Raw genomic sequence first — 16,693 nt, 5'->3', positions numbered from 1 at the left:
ATTAAACAGAAGTCTATAATAAAACCATGGATTACACAAGGAATAAAGATTTCCTGTAAGACAAAAAGGAAAATGTATCTGTTGACCAAGAAAAGCTCCAATGCTGATGATTTAGCTAAATACAAGGAATACTGTAAAATATTAAAAAAGTTATTCAGACATCTAAACAAATGCACTACGAGAAGAAGATAGCAATGTCAGGGAACAAAATAAAAACAGTATGGGATATAGTGAAAGAGGAGACTGGTAGAACCAGAAAGGAACAGGAGCAAATAGCATTAAGTGTAGATGACACATTAGTAACCGATGGGCATAGTGTGGCAAATCTATTTAACAAGTACTTTATATTCATTACTGATAGAATGGAATTGTCAGGATCAGTAAATAATGCCCTTGAATATCTGAAACTAGCCTTTACAAATAGCTTTAGGTACATGAATATGTCACTCACTTCACCAAAAGAAATAATTTCCATAAATCTTTAAAAACAAAGCATTGTAGTGGTTACAATGAAATATCAACAAAGTTAATTAAGGCATGTTCTTGTGAGTTTAGTACAATTCTAAGTTACTTGTGTAACCAGTGAATTATAACTGGGACATTTCCTGACTGTCTAAAATATGCAGATGTTAAGCCTCTATTCAAGAAAGGGGATAAAGAGATACCATCAAACTACAGACTGATTTCACTTTTGCCAGCATTCTCAAAAATTTTTGAAAAAGTAATGTACGGGCAGCTTCTCAACCATCTGGCCACAAATAACATATTATAAAGAACACAGTTTGGATTTCTGAAGGGTTCTGATATCAAGAAGGCTATTTACACCTACAGTGAAAATGTACTTAATTCATTAAATAACAAATTAGAAGCAGCAGGTATTTTCTGTGATTTGTCAAAGGCATTTGATTGTGTGAACCACAACATCCTTTTAAATAAATTAGAATTCTATGGCATCCCGGGCAGTGCTGCAAAATGATTCAAGTGATACCTCGCTAACAGGAAACAAAGGGTGTCAGTGCAAGGGACTAGTGAATTAAGTCATCAGTCATCATCAGAATGGGAAGAAATTACATGTGGTATCCCACAAGGATTCATCTTAGGACCATTGCTTTTTCTTGTGTACATTAATGATCTCTCATCAGTTACACTGCCAAAAACAGAGTTCATTTTGTTTGCAGATGGCACAAGTATTGCAATAAATAGTACGTCGGGTGTAGTTCTAGAAAGATCTGCTAATGATATTTTCATGGATATTAATAAATGGTTAAAAGCCAACTCACTGACATTAAACTTTGAAAAGACTCACTATATGCAATTCAGAACCTGTAAGAGGTTCCCACCCAGCATTTGCATAAAGTATGAAGAAGAGCAGATAGAAGAGGTTGACAGTGTTAAATTCCTGGGATTACAACTTGATAATAAATTCAGTTGGTAGGAGCACACCACAGAACTGCAGAAACGCCTTAACAAATCTGTGTTTGCAATTCGACTGTTAGCTGACATAGGCAACATAAAAATGAAAAATCTTGCATACTTTGCTTACTTTCATTCCATAATGTGATATGGTATAATATTTTAGGGTAACTCTTCAAGTCAAACAAAAGTTCTCAGAGTCCAAAAGCGTGTAATACGTATTATTTGTGGAGTAAATTCACAGTCGTCCTGCAGAAACCTCTTCAAAGAACTGGGTATACTAACTACTGCCTCTCAGTATATTTACTCCTTAATGAAATTTGTCCTAAATAATATATCTCTTTTTCCAACAAGCAGCTCAGTTCATACGTACAATACCAGGGACAAAAATGATCTGCACAGGAACTTAAAAGCACTTACTTTAGTTCCAAAGGGGTCCACTACTCAGGACCACTCACCTTCAATAATTTGCCAGCAAACATAAAAAATTTAGTTACAAATAAAGATCAGTTTAAAAGGAGCCTGAAAGACTTACTAGTGGCCAACACCTTATACTCCATTGACGAATTTTTTAACAGAAACAAGCGATGTATTGTATATATTCATACTATTAGTATTGTTATTTCAGCTTAAAATATTAACTGCTTTGAAAAGGCTATGACATCCTAAAATCATACCCTGAAATGAGGTCCATTCTGTCTGACATTTTTCCCACCACACCAAGAATAGCATTTGATTGCCCTCTCAATCTCCACAATATCCTTGTCAGACCATACGCTTCTTCTGTGCCCATCTCTCTACTCTGTGGCTCCTACCCCTGCCACTGTTCCTGCTGTAAGGTAACTTGTCCCATACACCCTTCTACCACCACCTATATCAGTCCTGTAACTTTCAGAACATACACTGGCAAAGGGAGAGCCACCCATGAAATGGCATGTCATTTACCAGCTCTTGTGTAATTATTGTTAGACCTTTGATATCAGCATGGCTACTGCCAAGTTATCAGTTAGGATGAATTGGCATGGACAGAGAATGTAGACTGGCAAAACACAATATCCTGTTGAAAAGCTTGCTCTATAACATGACAGACATGACCTCAGCACTCGTTTCACCATATGTGCTGTCTGGATTCCTTCCCCCGACAACAGTGTGTCAGAACTCCACAGATGGGAACTTCCGCTACAACACATCCTTGGCTCTCACAACCCACCTGGCCTTAATTTACATTAATTTCTCCATACTCAACTTTTATTCACAGTAACTATTTCTTTCTTCATTCCCATCTAGTTTTCCATACCTCTCATTTTCTGACCGTCTAGTTTTTTGCCATCCGTCTACTCCATCTATGACTTTGTATGTGTGTTCTCCTACCACTACTAGGTGAGTAGATTTCTTTCTCTATCCAATAATGTCATCTGGTTTATTAGATTTAGCTACCTCTTTCTTCTGTCTGTTTTCATCACAGAAGAAATTGGTTACACAAAAACATTTTGAGTGCTCTGGAGAAGTTATGAGCAAGACTTTGTAACTCACACTTCATGGTTGGAATCTGTTTACCGGTAAACCTGTGAGCAGATTTTTTGCGTAGAAGCCATTATTACACTCCTGGAAATGGAAAAAAGAACACATTGACACCGGTGTGTCAGACCCACCATACTTGCTCCGGACACTGCGAGAGGGCTGTACAAGCAATGATCACACGCACGGCACAGCGGACACACCAGGAACTGCGGTGTTGGCCGTCGAATGGCGCTAGCTACGCAGCATTTGTGCACCGCCGCCGTCAGTGTCAGCCAGTTTGCCGTGGCATACGGAGCTCCATCGCAGTCTTTAACACTGGTAGCATGCCGCGACAGCGTGGACGTGAACCGTATGTGCAGTTGACGGACTTTGAGCGAGGGCATATAGTGGGCATGCCGGAGGCCGGGTGGACGTACCGCCGAATTGCTCAACACGTGGGGCGTGAGGTCTCCACAGTACATCGATGTTGTCGCCGTGAATTCATTGTCCCAGGAAGGGGAAACTTTATTGACACATTCCTGGGGTCAGATACATCACATGATCACACTGACAGAACCACAGGCACATAGACACAGGCAACAGAGCATGCACAATGTCGGCACTAGTACAGTGTATATCCACCTTTCGCAGCAATGTAGGCTGCTATTCTCCCATGGAGACGATCGTAGAGATGCTGGATGTAGTCCTGTGGAACGGCTTGCCATGCCATTTCCACCTGGCGCCTCAGTTGGACCAGCGTTCGTGCTGGACGTGCAGACCGCGTGAGACGACGCTTCATCCAGTCTCAAACATGCTCAATGGGGGACAGATCCGGAGATATTGCTGGCCAGGGTAGTTGACTTACACCTTCTAGAGCACGTTGGGTGGCACGGGATACATGCGGACGTGCATTGTCCTGTTGGAACAGCAAGTTCCCTTGCCGGTCTAGGAATGGTAGAACGATGGGTTCGATGACGGTTTGGATGTACCGTGCACTATTCAGTGTCCCCTCGACGATCACCAGTGGTGTACGGCCAGTGTAGGAGATCGCTCCCCACACCATGATGCCGGGTGTTGGCCCTGTGTGCCTCGGTCGTATGCAGTCCTGATTGTGGCGCTCACCTGCACGGCGCCAAACACGCATACGACCATCATTGGCACCAAGGCAGAAGCGACTCTCATCGCTGAAGACGACACGTCTCCATTCGTCCCTCCATTCACGCCTGTCGCGACACCACTGGAGGCGGGCTGCACGATGTTGGGGCGTGAGCGGAAGACGGCCTAACGGTGTGCGGGACCATAGACCAGCTTCATGGAGACGGTTGCGAATGGTCCTCGCCGATACCCCAGGAGCAACAGTGTCCCTAATTTGCTGGGAAGTGGCGGTGCGGTCCCCTACGGCACTGCGTAGGATCCTACGGTCTTGGCGTGCATCCGTGCGTCGCTGCGGTCCGGTCCCAGGTCGACGGGCACGTGCACCTTCCGCCGACCACTGGCGACAACATCGATGTACTGTGGAGACCTCACGCCCCACGTGTTGAGCAATTCGGCGGTACGTCCACCCGGCCTCCCGCATGCCCACTATACGCCCTCGCTCAAAGTCCGTCAACTGCACATACGGTTCACGTCCATGCTGTCGCGGCATGCTACCAGTGTTAAAGACTGCGATGGAGCTCCGTATGCCACCGCAAACTGGCTGACACTGACGGCGGCGGTGCACAAATGCTGCGCAGCTAGCGCCATTCGACGGCCAACACCGCGGTTCCTGGTGTGTCCGCTGTGCCGTGCGTGTGATCATTGCTTGTACAGCCCTCTCGCAGTGTCCGGAGCAAGTATGGTGGGTCTGACACACCGGTGTCAATGTGTTCTTTTTTCCATTTCCAGGAGTGTATTTTTTTTTTTTTTTTTTTTTTTTTTTTTTTTTTTTTTTAGGAACTGCGAGCTGTAAATCTTGTTGTAAGGCTAAAAGTGAGTCATTAGCTAATGCAGTAGTAAAGTATCTCCTGGAAAGAAGGTACATTAAGCTACAGCTTTGAATTTGACTTCTTTTTGTGTTATTTGTTCAAATGTTCTACTTGCATCTGTTACGAATATCTTCCAAGATGCCAACAGCCTCTGATGTCTCCAACATCTTTTGTTTCCTTTTTATCTTCAAAATTGAACTCTGGATTAAGTAATTTCATTTCCACAAGCTTGGAATTTAATTAACATTATAGTACAAAAAAGAAGTAGTATGAAGTCATGTGTGAGGGAAGACAGAAGGGGTGGCAATAAATGGGATCAGAGAATTTATGCCACATGTGTGTGTAAATGATTACTGTTTATTAGTTAAACTACTAGCTAACATAATTTGTGTAAAGTTATAGCTGACCACAGTTTCACAGTAAACCAACATCTTTTTAGAGGCAAGTAGTTAGTTATTTGCATGTTATATGGATATAATTGCATTTTCTTGCTTGGATATGGAATGAGCCAGTTTTGCAATGTTATAGTACATCTGATAATTCAAAAATATGGCAACATGTTGAAGAATTACTTGAGTTCTCAGGGATTTTTTTTTCTTTTTGTACATGCATACAGTGACAATTTATTCCCAACTATGGTTAGTGCCTTACCCTCCCTCTCACCTAAACATACACATGCACACAAATCATATTACTACACATACAGAAATTCTTCTGTGGAGTAGAAGGAGTTGTCAGCAGATATGATTTCAGATTGTGTTTGAAGTTACTTTTGTTACCTGTTACATTCTCCATATCACTGAGCAGGTGGTCAAAAATTTTTATTGATAAGTAGTTCACTCCTTTTTGTGCCACACTAAGATCAAATGATGGGTAGTGTTCATAATTTCTCCCTCTAGTAATATAATACTAGTATTATATTCCCCCCATGAACCATGGACCTTGCTGTTGGTGGGGAGGCTTGCGTGCCTCATCAATACAGATAGCCGTACCGTAGGTGCAACCACAACGGAGGGGTATCTGTTGAGAGGTCAGACAAATGTGTGGTTCCTGAAGAGGGGCAGCAGCCTTTTCAGTAGTTGCAGGGGCAACAGTCTCGACGATTGACTGATCTGGCCTTGTAATACTAACCAAAATGGCCTTGCTGTTGCGGTACTGTGAACGGCTGAAAGCAAGGGGAAACTATAGCCATAATTTTTCCTGAGGGCATGCAGCTTTACTGTATGATTAAATGATGATGGCATCCTCTTGGGTAAAATATTCCGGAAGTTAAATAGTCCCCCATTCGGATCTCTGGGCAGGGACTACTCAAGAGAACGTCGTTATCAGGAGAAAGAAAACTGGTGTTCTACGGATCGGAGTGTGGAATGTCAGATCCCTTAGTTGGGCAGGTAGGTTAGAAAATTTAAAAAGGGAAATGGATGGGTTAAAGTTAAATATAGTGGGAATTAGTGAAGTTCGGTGGCAGGAGGAACAAGACTTTTGGTCAGGTGAATACAGGGTTATAAATATAAAATCAAATAGGGGTAATGCAGGAGTAGGTTTAATAATGAATAAAAAAATAGGAGTGCGGGTAAGCTACTACAAACAGCAGGGTGAACGCATTATTGTGGCCAAGATAGACACGAAGCCCACGCCTACTACAGTAGTACAAGTTTATATGCCAACTAGCTCTGCAGATGATGAAGAAATTGATGAAATGTATGATGAGATAAAAGAAATTATTCAGGTAGTGAAGGGAGACGAAAATTTAATAGTCATGGGTGACTGGAATTCAACAGTAGGAAAAGGAAGAGAAGGAAACGTAGTAGGAGAATTTGGATTAGGGCTAAGAAATGAAAGAGGAAGCCACCTGGTAGAATTTTGCACAGAGCATAACTTAATCATAGCTAACACTTGGTTCAGGAAACATGAAAGAAGGTTTTATACATGGAAGAACCCTGGAGATACTAGAAGGTTTCAGATAGATTATATAACGGTAAGACAGAGATTTAGGAACCAGGTTTTAAATTGTAAGACATTTCCAGGGGCAGATGTGGACTCTGACCACAACCGAAAGAACCAGAGGTAGTACAGAGTTTCAGGGAGAGCATAAGGGAACAATTGACGGGAATGGGGGAAAGAAGTACAGTAGAAGAAGAATGGGTAGCTTTGAGGGATGAAATAGTGAAGGCAGCAGAGGATCAAGTAGGTAAAAAGACGAGGGCTACTAGAAATCCTTGGGTAACAGAAGAATACTGAATTTAATTGATGAAAGGAGAAAATACAAAAATGCAGTAAATGAATCAGGCGAAAAGGAATACAAACGTCTCAAAAATGAGATCGACAGGAAGTGCAGAATGGCTAAGCAGGGATGGCTAGAGGACAAATGTAAGGATGTAGAGGCTTATCTCACGAGGGGTAAGATAGATACTTGCGTGAATTTCAAGAGCTCAGATGGAAACCCAGTTCTAAGCAAAGAAGGGAAAGCAGAATGGTGGAAGGAGTATATAGAGGGTCTATACAGGGGCGATGTTCTTGAGGACAATATTATGGAAATGGAAGAGGATGCAGATGAGGATGAAATGGGAGATATGATACTGCGTGAAGAGTTTGACAGAGCACTGAAAGACCTAAGTCAAAACAAGGCCCCGGGAGTAGACAACATTCCATTAGAACTACTGACAGCCTTGGGAGAGCCAGTCCTGCCAAAACTCTACTATCTGGTGAGCAAGATGTATGAGACAGGCAAAATTCCCTCAGATTCCAAGAAGAATATAATAATTCCAATCCCAAAGAAAGAAGCAGGTGTTGACAGATGTGAAAATTACTGAACTATCAGTTTAATAAGTCACAGCTGTAAAATACTAACGCAAATTCTTTACAGACGAATGGAAAAACTGGTAGAAGCTGACCTCGGGGAAGAGCAGTTTGGATTCCATAGAAATGTTGGAACACGTGAGGCAATACTGACCCTACTACTTATCTTAGAAGCTAGATTAAGGAAAGGCAAACCTACGTTTCTAGCATTTGTAGACTTAGAGAAAGCTTTTGACAATGTTGACTGGAATACTCTCTTTCAAATTCTGAAGGTGGCAGGGGTAAAATACAGGGAGCGAAAGGCTATTTACAATTTGTACGGAAACCAGATGGCAGTTATAAGGGTCGAAGGAGATGAAAGGGAAGCAGTGGTTGGGAAGGGAGTGAGACAGGGTTGTAGAATCTCCCCAATGCTATTCAATCTGTATATTGAGCAAGCAGTAAAGGAAACAAAAGAAAAGTTCGGCGTAGGCATTATAGTCCATGGAGAAGAAATAAAAACCTTGAGGTTCGTCGATGACATTGTAATTCTGTCAGAGACAGCAAAGGACTTGCAAGAGCAGTTGAACAGAATGGACAGTGTCTTGTAAGAAGGGTATAAGATGAACATCAACAAAAGCAAAACGAGGATTATGGAATGTAGTCGAATTAAGTCAGGTGATGCAGAGGGAATAAGATTCGGAAATGAGACACTTAAAGCAGTAAAGGAGTTTTGCTATTTGGGGAGCAAAATAACTGATGATGGTCGAAGTAGAGAGGATATAAAATGTAGACTGGCAATGGCAAGGAAAGCGTTTCTGAAGAAGAGAAATTTGTTAACATCGAGTATAGATTTAAGTGTCAGGAAGTCGTTTCTGAAAGTATTTGTATGGAGTGTAGCCATGTATGGAAGTGAAACATGGGCGATAAATAGTTTAGACAAGAAGAGAATAGAAGCTTTCGAAATGTGGTGCTACAGAAGAATGCTGAATATTAGATGGGTAGGTAATGAGGAGGTATTGAATAGAATTGGGGAGAAGAGAAGTTTGTGGCACAGCTTGATTAGAAGAAGGGATCAGTTGGTAGGACACGTTCTGAGGCATCAAGGGATCACCAATTTAGTATTGAAGGGCAGCATGGAGGGTAAAAATCGTAGAGGGAGACCAAGAGATGAATACACTAAGCAGATTCAGAAGGATGTAGGCTGCTGTAGGTACTGGGAGATGAAGAAGCTTGCACAGGATAGAGTAGCATGGAGAGCTGCATCAAACCAGTCTCAAGACTGAAGACCACAACAACAGCAACAACAGTATTATATTTATGAATTTATTTACTAATTTTTAAACTGTGATTGATTGTTGGCAACAAACTTCATAAAGGAATGCTGAACAGTTAGGCTGTTGTCAGTACGCACTAATGTTGGAAGAGGGGTCTGCAAGAGGTTGTAGAATCAACACACATATTATCCTTATTTCACACTTCTGTGCAAGAAACTTTTTTTGCTGATTCACAAGTTCATCCAGAGTTTTATGCCAAAAACATTAGTGAATAAAATTATGAACATTAAGTCACTTTTTTATGTTTTTATCTCCAAGTATTATGCAAAAGACTTTAGTGAATGAAAGTGGGAACAGTAAGACAACTTTTTTATGTTTTTATCTCCAAAATATGATACTATTTGTAGTGCAAAGAAGAATTGTAATTCATTCCTTCCAGTTCAGGTTCTTATCAGTTATAAAACCTAAGAATTTAAAATCTCTGTTTGATTTGTTCATTTACCCTCATACATTATTTCTAATGTTGTGGTCAGACTTTGCACAGTGCTGCAGTGCACATATTGTGTCTTACCTAACGTCAGTGACAGTCTGCTTGCAGAGAACCGGTTATTAATTTTTCAAGAAAGTATTGTTTACATTTTCAAATTTCAGAGTTACTTCATTAGGCTTCATTGTACTACTTGGATTGTCAGTGAAGGGAACTATTTCTGCATCTTGGATATATAGTGGTATATCTTTTAGATAAAACAAGAACAAGTTTGGCTATAATATCAGTCCATAATGTACACCTGTAGTGAATATTCCTCATTCTGAAGACTCTGTTTCATTGTTTATTCTCCCTGGATTTTTTAATGCTACACTCTGCATCCTTTTAGTGAAATAGTATGAAAATCAGTTACCAGCAAGCTTTCCAATACCAGAATCCTTGAGCTTCTCTAGCAGAATATTGTGAAATGCATACTCATATGCTTTTCTGAAGTGACAGAGAATAACAGTTGGTAATACTTTGTCATTCAAATTTTGTATAATCTGATTTGTGCATTGAAATGTGCATGTTCTTTGGAGAGATCCTGTAGACACCCACATTGAGACTGATTGACAGTAAGTATCTCATTTTGAGAGAGTTGTGTTACGGATCTCCCATACATAATTTTTTCAAGTATCTTCGAGGAGTAGGAAAGCATTTCATTTTATCATTAGTGATTCTCTTCAGTGATGGAAGCTTCACCATGGTAAACAGGTCATTCTAAACATGTGAGTGATACTGTGTGTAAAAAATGGTAAGATTGCCACAAAAATTTGCCCAATGAAGAAATATGTGTTTGAAATATATTCATTTTATTAATTACTTTGTTTCAGGTTCGTGATGGAAAGAACCCATCTGGTCGACTCCTGGGTTCTTACTGCTCCAGTTCACATCCACCTTTTATTAGGTCATCTTCCAATCACATGTTTGTTACATTCAAGTCTGACTACAGTGGCAGTGGTCGAGGCTTCCATGCAAAGTACAACACTGGTAAGCATAAGATACTGTATTTCATACTTCATGCTGTGAAGGTTGATTTATGTATCTGTTGTGGCAATGGACTGAAGTTCACCAGCTGCAGGAAAACTTCTATTTTTTTGAATTTACTGTCTTTTTTTTGGTGACAGAAAATTTTGTGAAGGTATAGTGTGATTATCAGTTCAATAGAAGAGAATTTGATAATATCAGCATACGAGTTTGTGCATCACTTATAAAAGACAAAGGAAATAACATCTTAGTAGTAGGTAATTAAAAGTGTTAAAATTTTGTTTTATAAGATACATCATAATTAAATTACTATTTTAATCATTGATTATTCAAACTATACCTTTTTATGAATATGAAAGACATTTTGAGAAATCCAAAGACCTGCTATATACAGTGCAGTGGATTAAAAGACAAGGAAGTAATTGAGACTCAGATTCAATCCACAGACTTGATTAACATAACATTTATTTGAGGCACCTGTCAGTAAGAATGTGTGGTACAATGTCTATTTGAAAAGTAGGAGTCATTTGCTTGTATTTAAATGAAAATTAAGGGCCATTTTCTTGTATTTAAATGTTAGCAGCTCTGAAAATTGCACAAAAATTGAGCCATCCCTTCATTTGTTGTTTATAAAGTTACAGAGGTCATTATTTTGATTCAGTATTTTTTGATGAACAAAAGCTGCTTCAAAAATTGTGATAAAATAACTTGGGAATTTAAATTGTTATGTAAATGATAGTTGCCTTAGGCAAATTATTACATGTTGTTTTTGTGGTCTTCAGTCCTGAGGCTGGTTTGATGCAGCCCTCCATGCTACCCTATCCTGTGCAAGCTTCTTCATCTCCCAGTACTTAACTGCAGCCCACATCCTTCTGAATCTGCTTATTCATCTCTTGGTCTCCCTCTACGATTTTTACCCTCAACGCAGCCCTCCAATGCGAAATTTGTGTTTCCTTGATGCCTCAGAACATGTCCTACTAACCGGTCCCTCCTTTTTGTCAAGTTGTGCCACATACTCCTCTTCTCCCCAATTCTATTCAATACTACTTCATTAGTTATGCGATCTACCCATCTAATCTTCAGCATTCTTCTGTAGCACCACATTTTGAAAGCTTCTATTCTCTTCTTGTCCAAACTATTTATCGTCCATGTTTCACTTCCATACATGGCTACACTCCATACAAATACTTTCAGAAACGACTTCCTGACACTTAAATCTGTACTCAATGTTAACAAGTTTCTCTTATTCAGAAACGCTTTCATTGCCATTGCCAGTCTACATTTTATAGCAAAACTCCTTTACTACTTTAAATGTCTCATTTCCTAATCTAATTCCCTCAGCATCACTCGACTTAATTCAACTACATTCCATTATCCTCATCTGCTTTTGTTGATGTTCATCTTATATCCTCCTTTCAAAACACTGTCCGTTCCGTTCAACTGCTCTTCCAAGTCCTTTGCTGTCTCTGACAGAATTACAATGTCATTGGCGAACCTCAAAGTTTTTATTACTTCTCCATGGATTTTAATACCTACTCCGAATTTTTCTTTTGTTTCCTTTACTGCTTGCTCAATATACAGATTGAATAACATCGGGGAGAGGCTACAACCCTGTCTCACTCCCTTCCCAACCACTGCTTCCGTTTCATGTCCCTCGACTCTTATAACTGCCATCTGGTTTCTGTACAAATTGTAAATAGCCTTTTCCTCCCTGTATTTTACCCCTGCCACCTTTAGAATTTGAAAGAGAGTATTCCAGTCAACATTGTCAAAAGCTTTCTCTAAGTCTACAAATGCTAGAAACAGAGGTTTGTCTATCCTTAATCTTTCTTCTAAGATAAGTCGTAAGGTCAGTATTGCCTCACGTGAACCAATATTTCTACGGAATCCAAACTGATCTTCCCTGAGGTCGGCTTCTACCAGTTTTTTCATTTGTCTGTAAAGAATTCGCATTAGTATTTTGCAGCTGTGACTTATTAAACTGATAGTTCGGTAATTTTCACATCTGTCGACACCTGCTTTCTTTGGGATTGGAATTAATATATTCTTCTTGAAGTCTGAGGGTATTTCGCCTGTCTCATACATCATTCTCACCAGATGGTAGAGTTTTGTCAGGACTGGCTCTCGCAAGGGCATCAGTAGTTCTAATGGAATGTTGTCTACTCCCGGGGCCTTGTTTTGACTCAGGTCTTTCAGTGATCTGTCAAACTCTTCACGCAGTATCGTATCTCCCATTTCATCTTCATCTACATCCTCTTCCATTTCCATAATATTGTCCTCAAGTACATCGCCCTTGTATAGACCCTCTATATACTCCTTCGACCTCTCTGCTTTCCCTTCTTTGCTTAGAACTGAGTTTCCATCTGAGCTCTTGATATTCATACAAGTGGTTCTCTTTTCTCCAAAGGTCCCTCTAATTTTCCTGTAGGCAGTATCTATCTTACCCCTGGTGAGATAAGCCTCTACATCCTTACATTTGTCCTCTAGCCATCCCTGCTTAGCCATTTTGCACTTCCTGTCGATCTCATTTTTTAGACGTCTGTATTCCTTTTTGCCTGCTTCATTTACTGCATTTTTATATTTTCTCCTTTCATCAATTAAGTTCAATATTTCTTCTGTTACCCAAGGAGTTCTACTAGCCCTCGTCTTCATACCTACTTGATCCTCTGCTGCCTTCACTACTTCATCCCTCAGAGCTACCCATTCTTCTTCCACTGTACTTCTTTCCCCCATTCCTGTCAATTGTTCCCTTATGCTCTCCCTGAAACTCTGTACAACCTCTGGTTCTTTTGTTTTATCCAGGTCCCATCTCCTTAAATTCACACCTTTTTGCAGTTTCTTCAGTTTTAATCTACAGTTCATAACCAACAGATTGTGCTCAGAGTCTACATCTGCCCCTGGAAATGTCTTACAATTTAAAACCTGGTTCCTAAATCTCTTTCTTACCATTATATAATCTATCTGAAACCTTCTAGTATCTCCAGGATGCTTCCATGTATACAACCTTCTTTCATGATTCTTGAACCAAGTGTTAGCTATAATTAAGTTATGCTCTGTGCAAAACTCTACCAGGTGGCTTCCTCTTTCATTTCTTAGCCCCAATCCATATTCACCTACTATGTTTCTTTCTCTCCCTTTTCCTACTCTCAAATTCCAGTCACCCATGACTATTGAATTTTCGTCTCCCTTCACTACCTGAATAATTTCTTTTATCTCATCATACATTTCATCAATTTCTTCATCATCTGCAGAGCTAGTTGGCATATAAACTTGTACTATTGTAGTAGGTGTGGGCTTCGTGTCTATCTTGGCCACAATAATGGGTTCACTATGCTGTTTGTAGTAGCTTACCTGCACTCCTATTTTTTTATTCGTTATGAAACCTACTCCTGCATTACCCCTATTTGATTTTATATTTATAACCCTGTATTCACCTGACGAAATGTCTTGTTCCTCCTGCCACCGAACTTCACTAATTCCCACTATATCTAACTTTAACCCATCCATTTCTCTTTTCAAATTTTCTAATCTACCTGCCTGGTTAAGGGATCTGACATTCCACGCTCCGATCCGTAGAATGCCAGTTTTCTTTTTCCTGATAACGACGTCCTCTTGAGTAGTCCCCGCCCGGAGATCCGAATGGGGGACAATTTTACCTCCAGAATATTTTACCCAAGAGGATGCCATCATCATTTATCCATACGGTAAAGCTGCATGCCCTTGGGAATAATTATGGCCTTAGTTTCCCCTTGCTTTCAGCCGTTCGCAGTACCATCACAGCAAGGCCATTTTGGTTAATGTTGCAAGGCCAGGTCAGTCAATTATCCAGACTGTTGCCCCTGCAACAACTGAAAAGGCTGCTGCCCCTCTTCAGGAACCACACGTTTGTCTGGCCTCTCAACAGATACCCCTACGGTACGGCCATCTGTATCGCTGAGGCACGCAAGCCTTCCCACCAACGGCAAGGTCCATGGTTCATGGGGCAGGATTATTACATATGCTGTGTGTAATCCATTGCGTAAGCTGCAGCAGATTTGGATTTTACTAATTTGTTGTGCTCCTCTTCTCCCCATGACTTTTCACCTGTATAAATGTCCTGTTCCACCATCCCTCTCACTACTTTGGACAATTTTAAAAACACTGGGCCACAAGTGTTTGCAAGGGCCAGATGTGTTTATATGCGGAGCTGAATTTCTGAACTGTCCTTCCAGAGAGTTTCTGAGCTCTGGCTGCATAGTTTGAGTGTGTATCTATGTTTGCTTCTGTAGACTGTAGCCCCTTACTGCAAATGTCAGCTTCTTTTTGTGTAGTTTTGTCAGTTTTAATTTCACATTCTTCTGTTCTATAAGAGAAAAGTCACATCACTGTGGTTGTACAGATGGGGACATACTGGAGATCCTTACTAGGAGTAGTAATGAGTGTGAATTCTGTGATGTTGGTTGCATGATGAATCTTCAGCAGAATATTGAATTAATAGTCCTCCTCCCTGTACATCAGCTGATATAGCACACCACTTTGATATTTCTACTTGAGATGCACTCGACAGATGTTCAGAATTGTAAGAATAATAAGTTGATAGTGAAACACTTCAGAAAAGACCACACCTTACTGATATTTTTCATTTGAAACAATGCAACTTCCAGCCATTATAATATATGTTTGCTTAATCACATTCACGGCATGGATGTTAATGACTCAGGCAGTCTGTCATTTTTTATGATATTCCTATCAGAAGGCGTGTTTCATGTTAACAGAATCTTCCATTGGATTTTGGTAAAACAACATTATAATAAATGAAAAGCACCAGTTTGCTTTTGTTCTACAGCATTAATTTTTATTGTGTTATCTGTTTTTCGGCTTACAAGGCCATCTTCAGACATTTACTGAGTATTGCACCAAAGAAATTACAATGTTTGCAAACAACATTGGAAGAGAAGTATCATGTCTAGACTGAAGCAGAAACATACAGCAAGTAACATCTTTGACAGAGTGGTAGCAGTGCTATGAAAAAGTAAAAAATTGACAGTAAATAAATAAAAATGGAGTAGACGGGAAAATCTTTAACACAAAATTCAAACCAAAGCATGGTATTTCAAACTCCGTGGATCTAGTAAATAAGTTAAAAGGTATATCTGTCTCACACAGTGATACACTCCTGGAAATGGAAAAAAGAACACATTGACACCGGTGTGTCAGACCCACCATACTTGCTCCGGACACTGTGAGAGGGCTGTACAAGCAATGATCACATGCACGGCACAGCGGACACACCAGGAACCGCGGTGTTGGCCGTCGAATGGCGCTAGCTGCGCAGCATTTGTGCACCGCCGCCGTCAGTGTCAGCCAGTTTGCCGTGGCATACGGAGCTCCATCGCAGTCTTTAACACTGGTAGCATGCCGCGACAGCGTGGACGTGAACCGTATGTGCAGTTGACGGACTTTGAGCGAGGGCGTATAGTGGGCATGCGGGAGGCGGGTGGACGTACCGCCGAATTGCTCAACACGTGGGGCGTGAGGTCTCCACAGTACATCGATGTTGTCGCCAGTGGTCGGCGGAAGGTGCACGTGCCCGTCGACCTGGGACCGGACCGCAGCGACGCACGGATGCACGCCAAGACCCTAGGATCCTACGCAGTGCCGTAGGGGACCGCACCGCCACTTCCCAGCAAATTAGGGACACTGTTGCTCCTGGGGTATCGGCGAGGACCATTCCCAACCGTCTCCATGAAGCTGGGCTACGGTCCCGCACACCGTTAGGCCGTCTTCCGCTCACGCCCCAACATCGTGCAGCCCGCCTCCAGTGGTGTCGCGACAGGCGTGAATGGAGGGACGAATGGAGACGTGTCGTCTTCAGCGATGAGAGTCGCTTCTGCCTTGGTGCCAATGATGGTCGTATGCGTGTTTGGCGCCGTGCAGGTGAGCGCCACAATCAGGACTGCATACGACCGAGGCACACAGGGCCAACACCCGCCATACTGGTGTGGGGAGCGATCTCCTACACTGGCCGTACACCACTGGTGATCGTCGAGGGGACACTGAATAGTGCACGGTACATCCAAACCGTCATCGAACCCATCGTTCTACCATTCCTAGACCGGCAAGGGAACTTGCTGTTCCAACAGGACAATACACGTCCGCATGTATCCCGTGCCATCCAACGTGCTCTAGAAGGTGTAAGTCAACTACCCTGGCCAGCAAGATCTCTGGATCTGTCCCCCATTGAGCATGTTTGGGACTGGATGAAGCGT

At 41.4% G+C, this 16,693-nt stretch overlaps 1 protein-coding gene across 1 annotated transcript in view; it reads left to right on the top strand.

The window, feature by feature from the left end:
• The window catches only part of LOC126204186 (cubilin-like), a 1,516,445-nt gene that overhangs the window by 607,853 nt on the left and 891,899 nt on the right, over window positions 1-16,693 (top strand). The window contains exon 27 of the mRNA XM_049938590.1: window positions 10,292-10,448. Within this exon, the coding sequence (XP_049794547.1) occupies window positions 10,292-10,448 (157 nt within the window). The remainder of the gene's footprint in view (window positions 1-10,291; window positions 10,449-16,693) is intronic.

The sequence above is a fragment of the Schistocerca nitens genome, chromosome 9, assembly GCF_023898315.1.
Source record: "Schistocerca nitens isolate TAMUIC-IGC-003100 chromosome 9, iqSchNite1.1, whole genome shotgun sequence".
Lineage (NCBI taxonomy): Eukaryota > Metazoa > Arthropoda > Insecta > Orthoptera > Acrididae > Schistocerca > Schistocerca nitens.
This window is presented reverse-complemented; position numbering and strand designations above follow the sequence as displayed.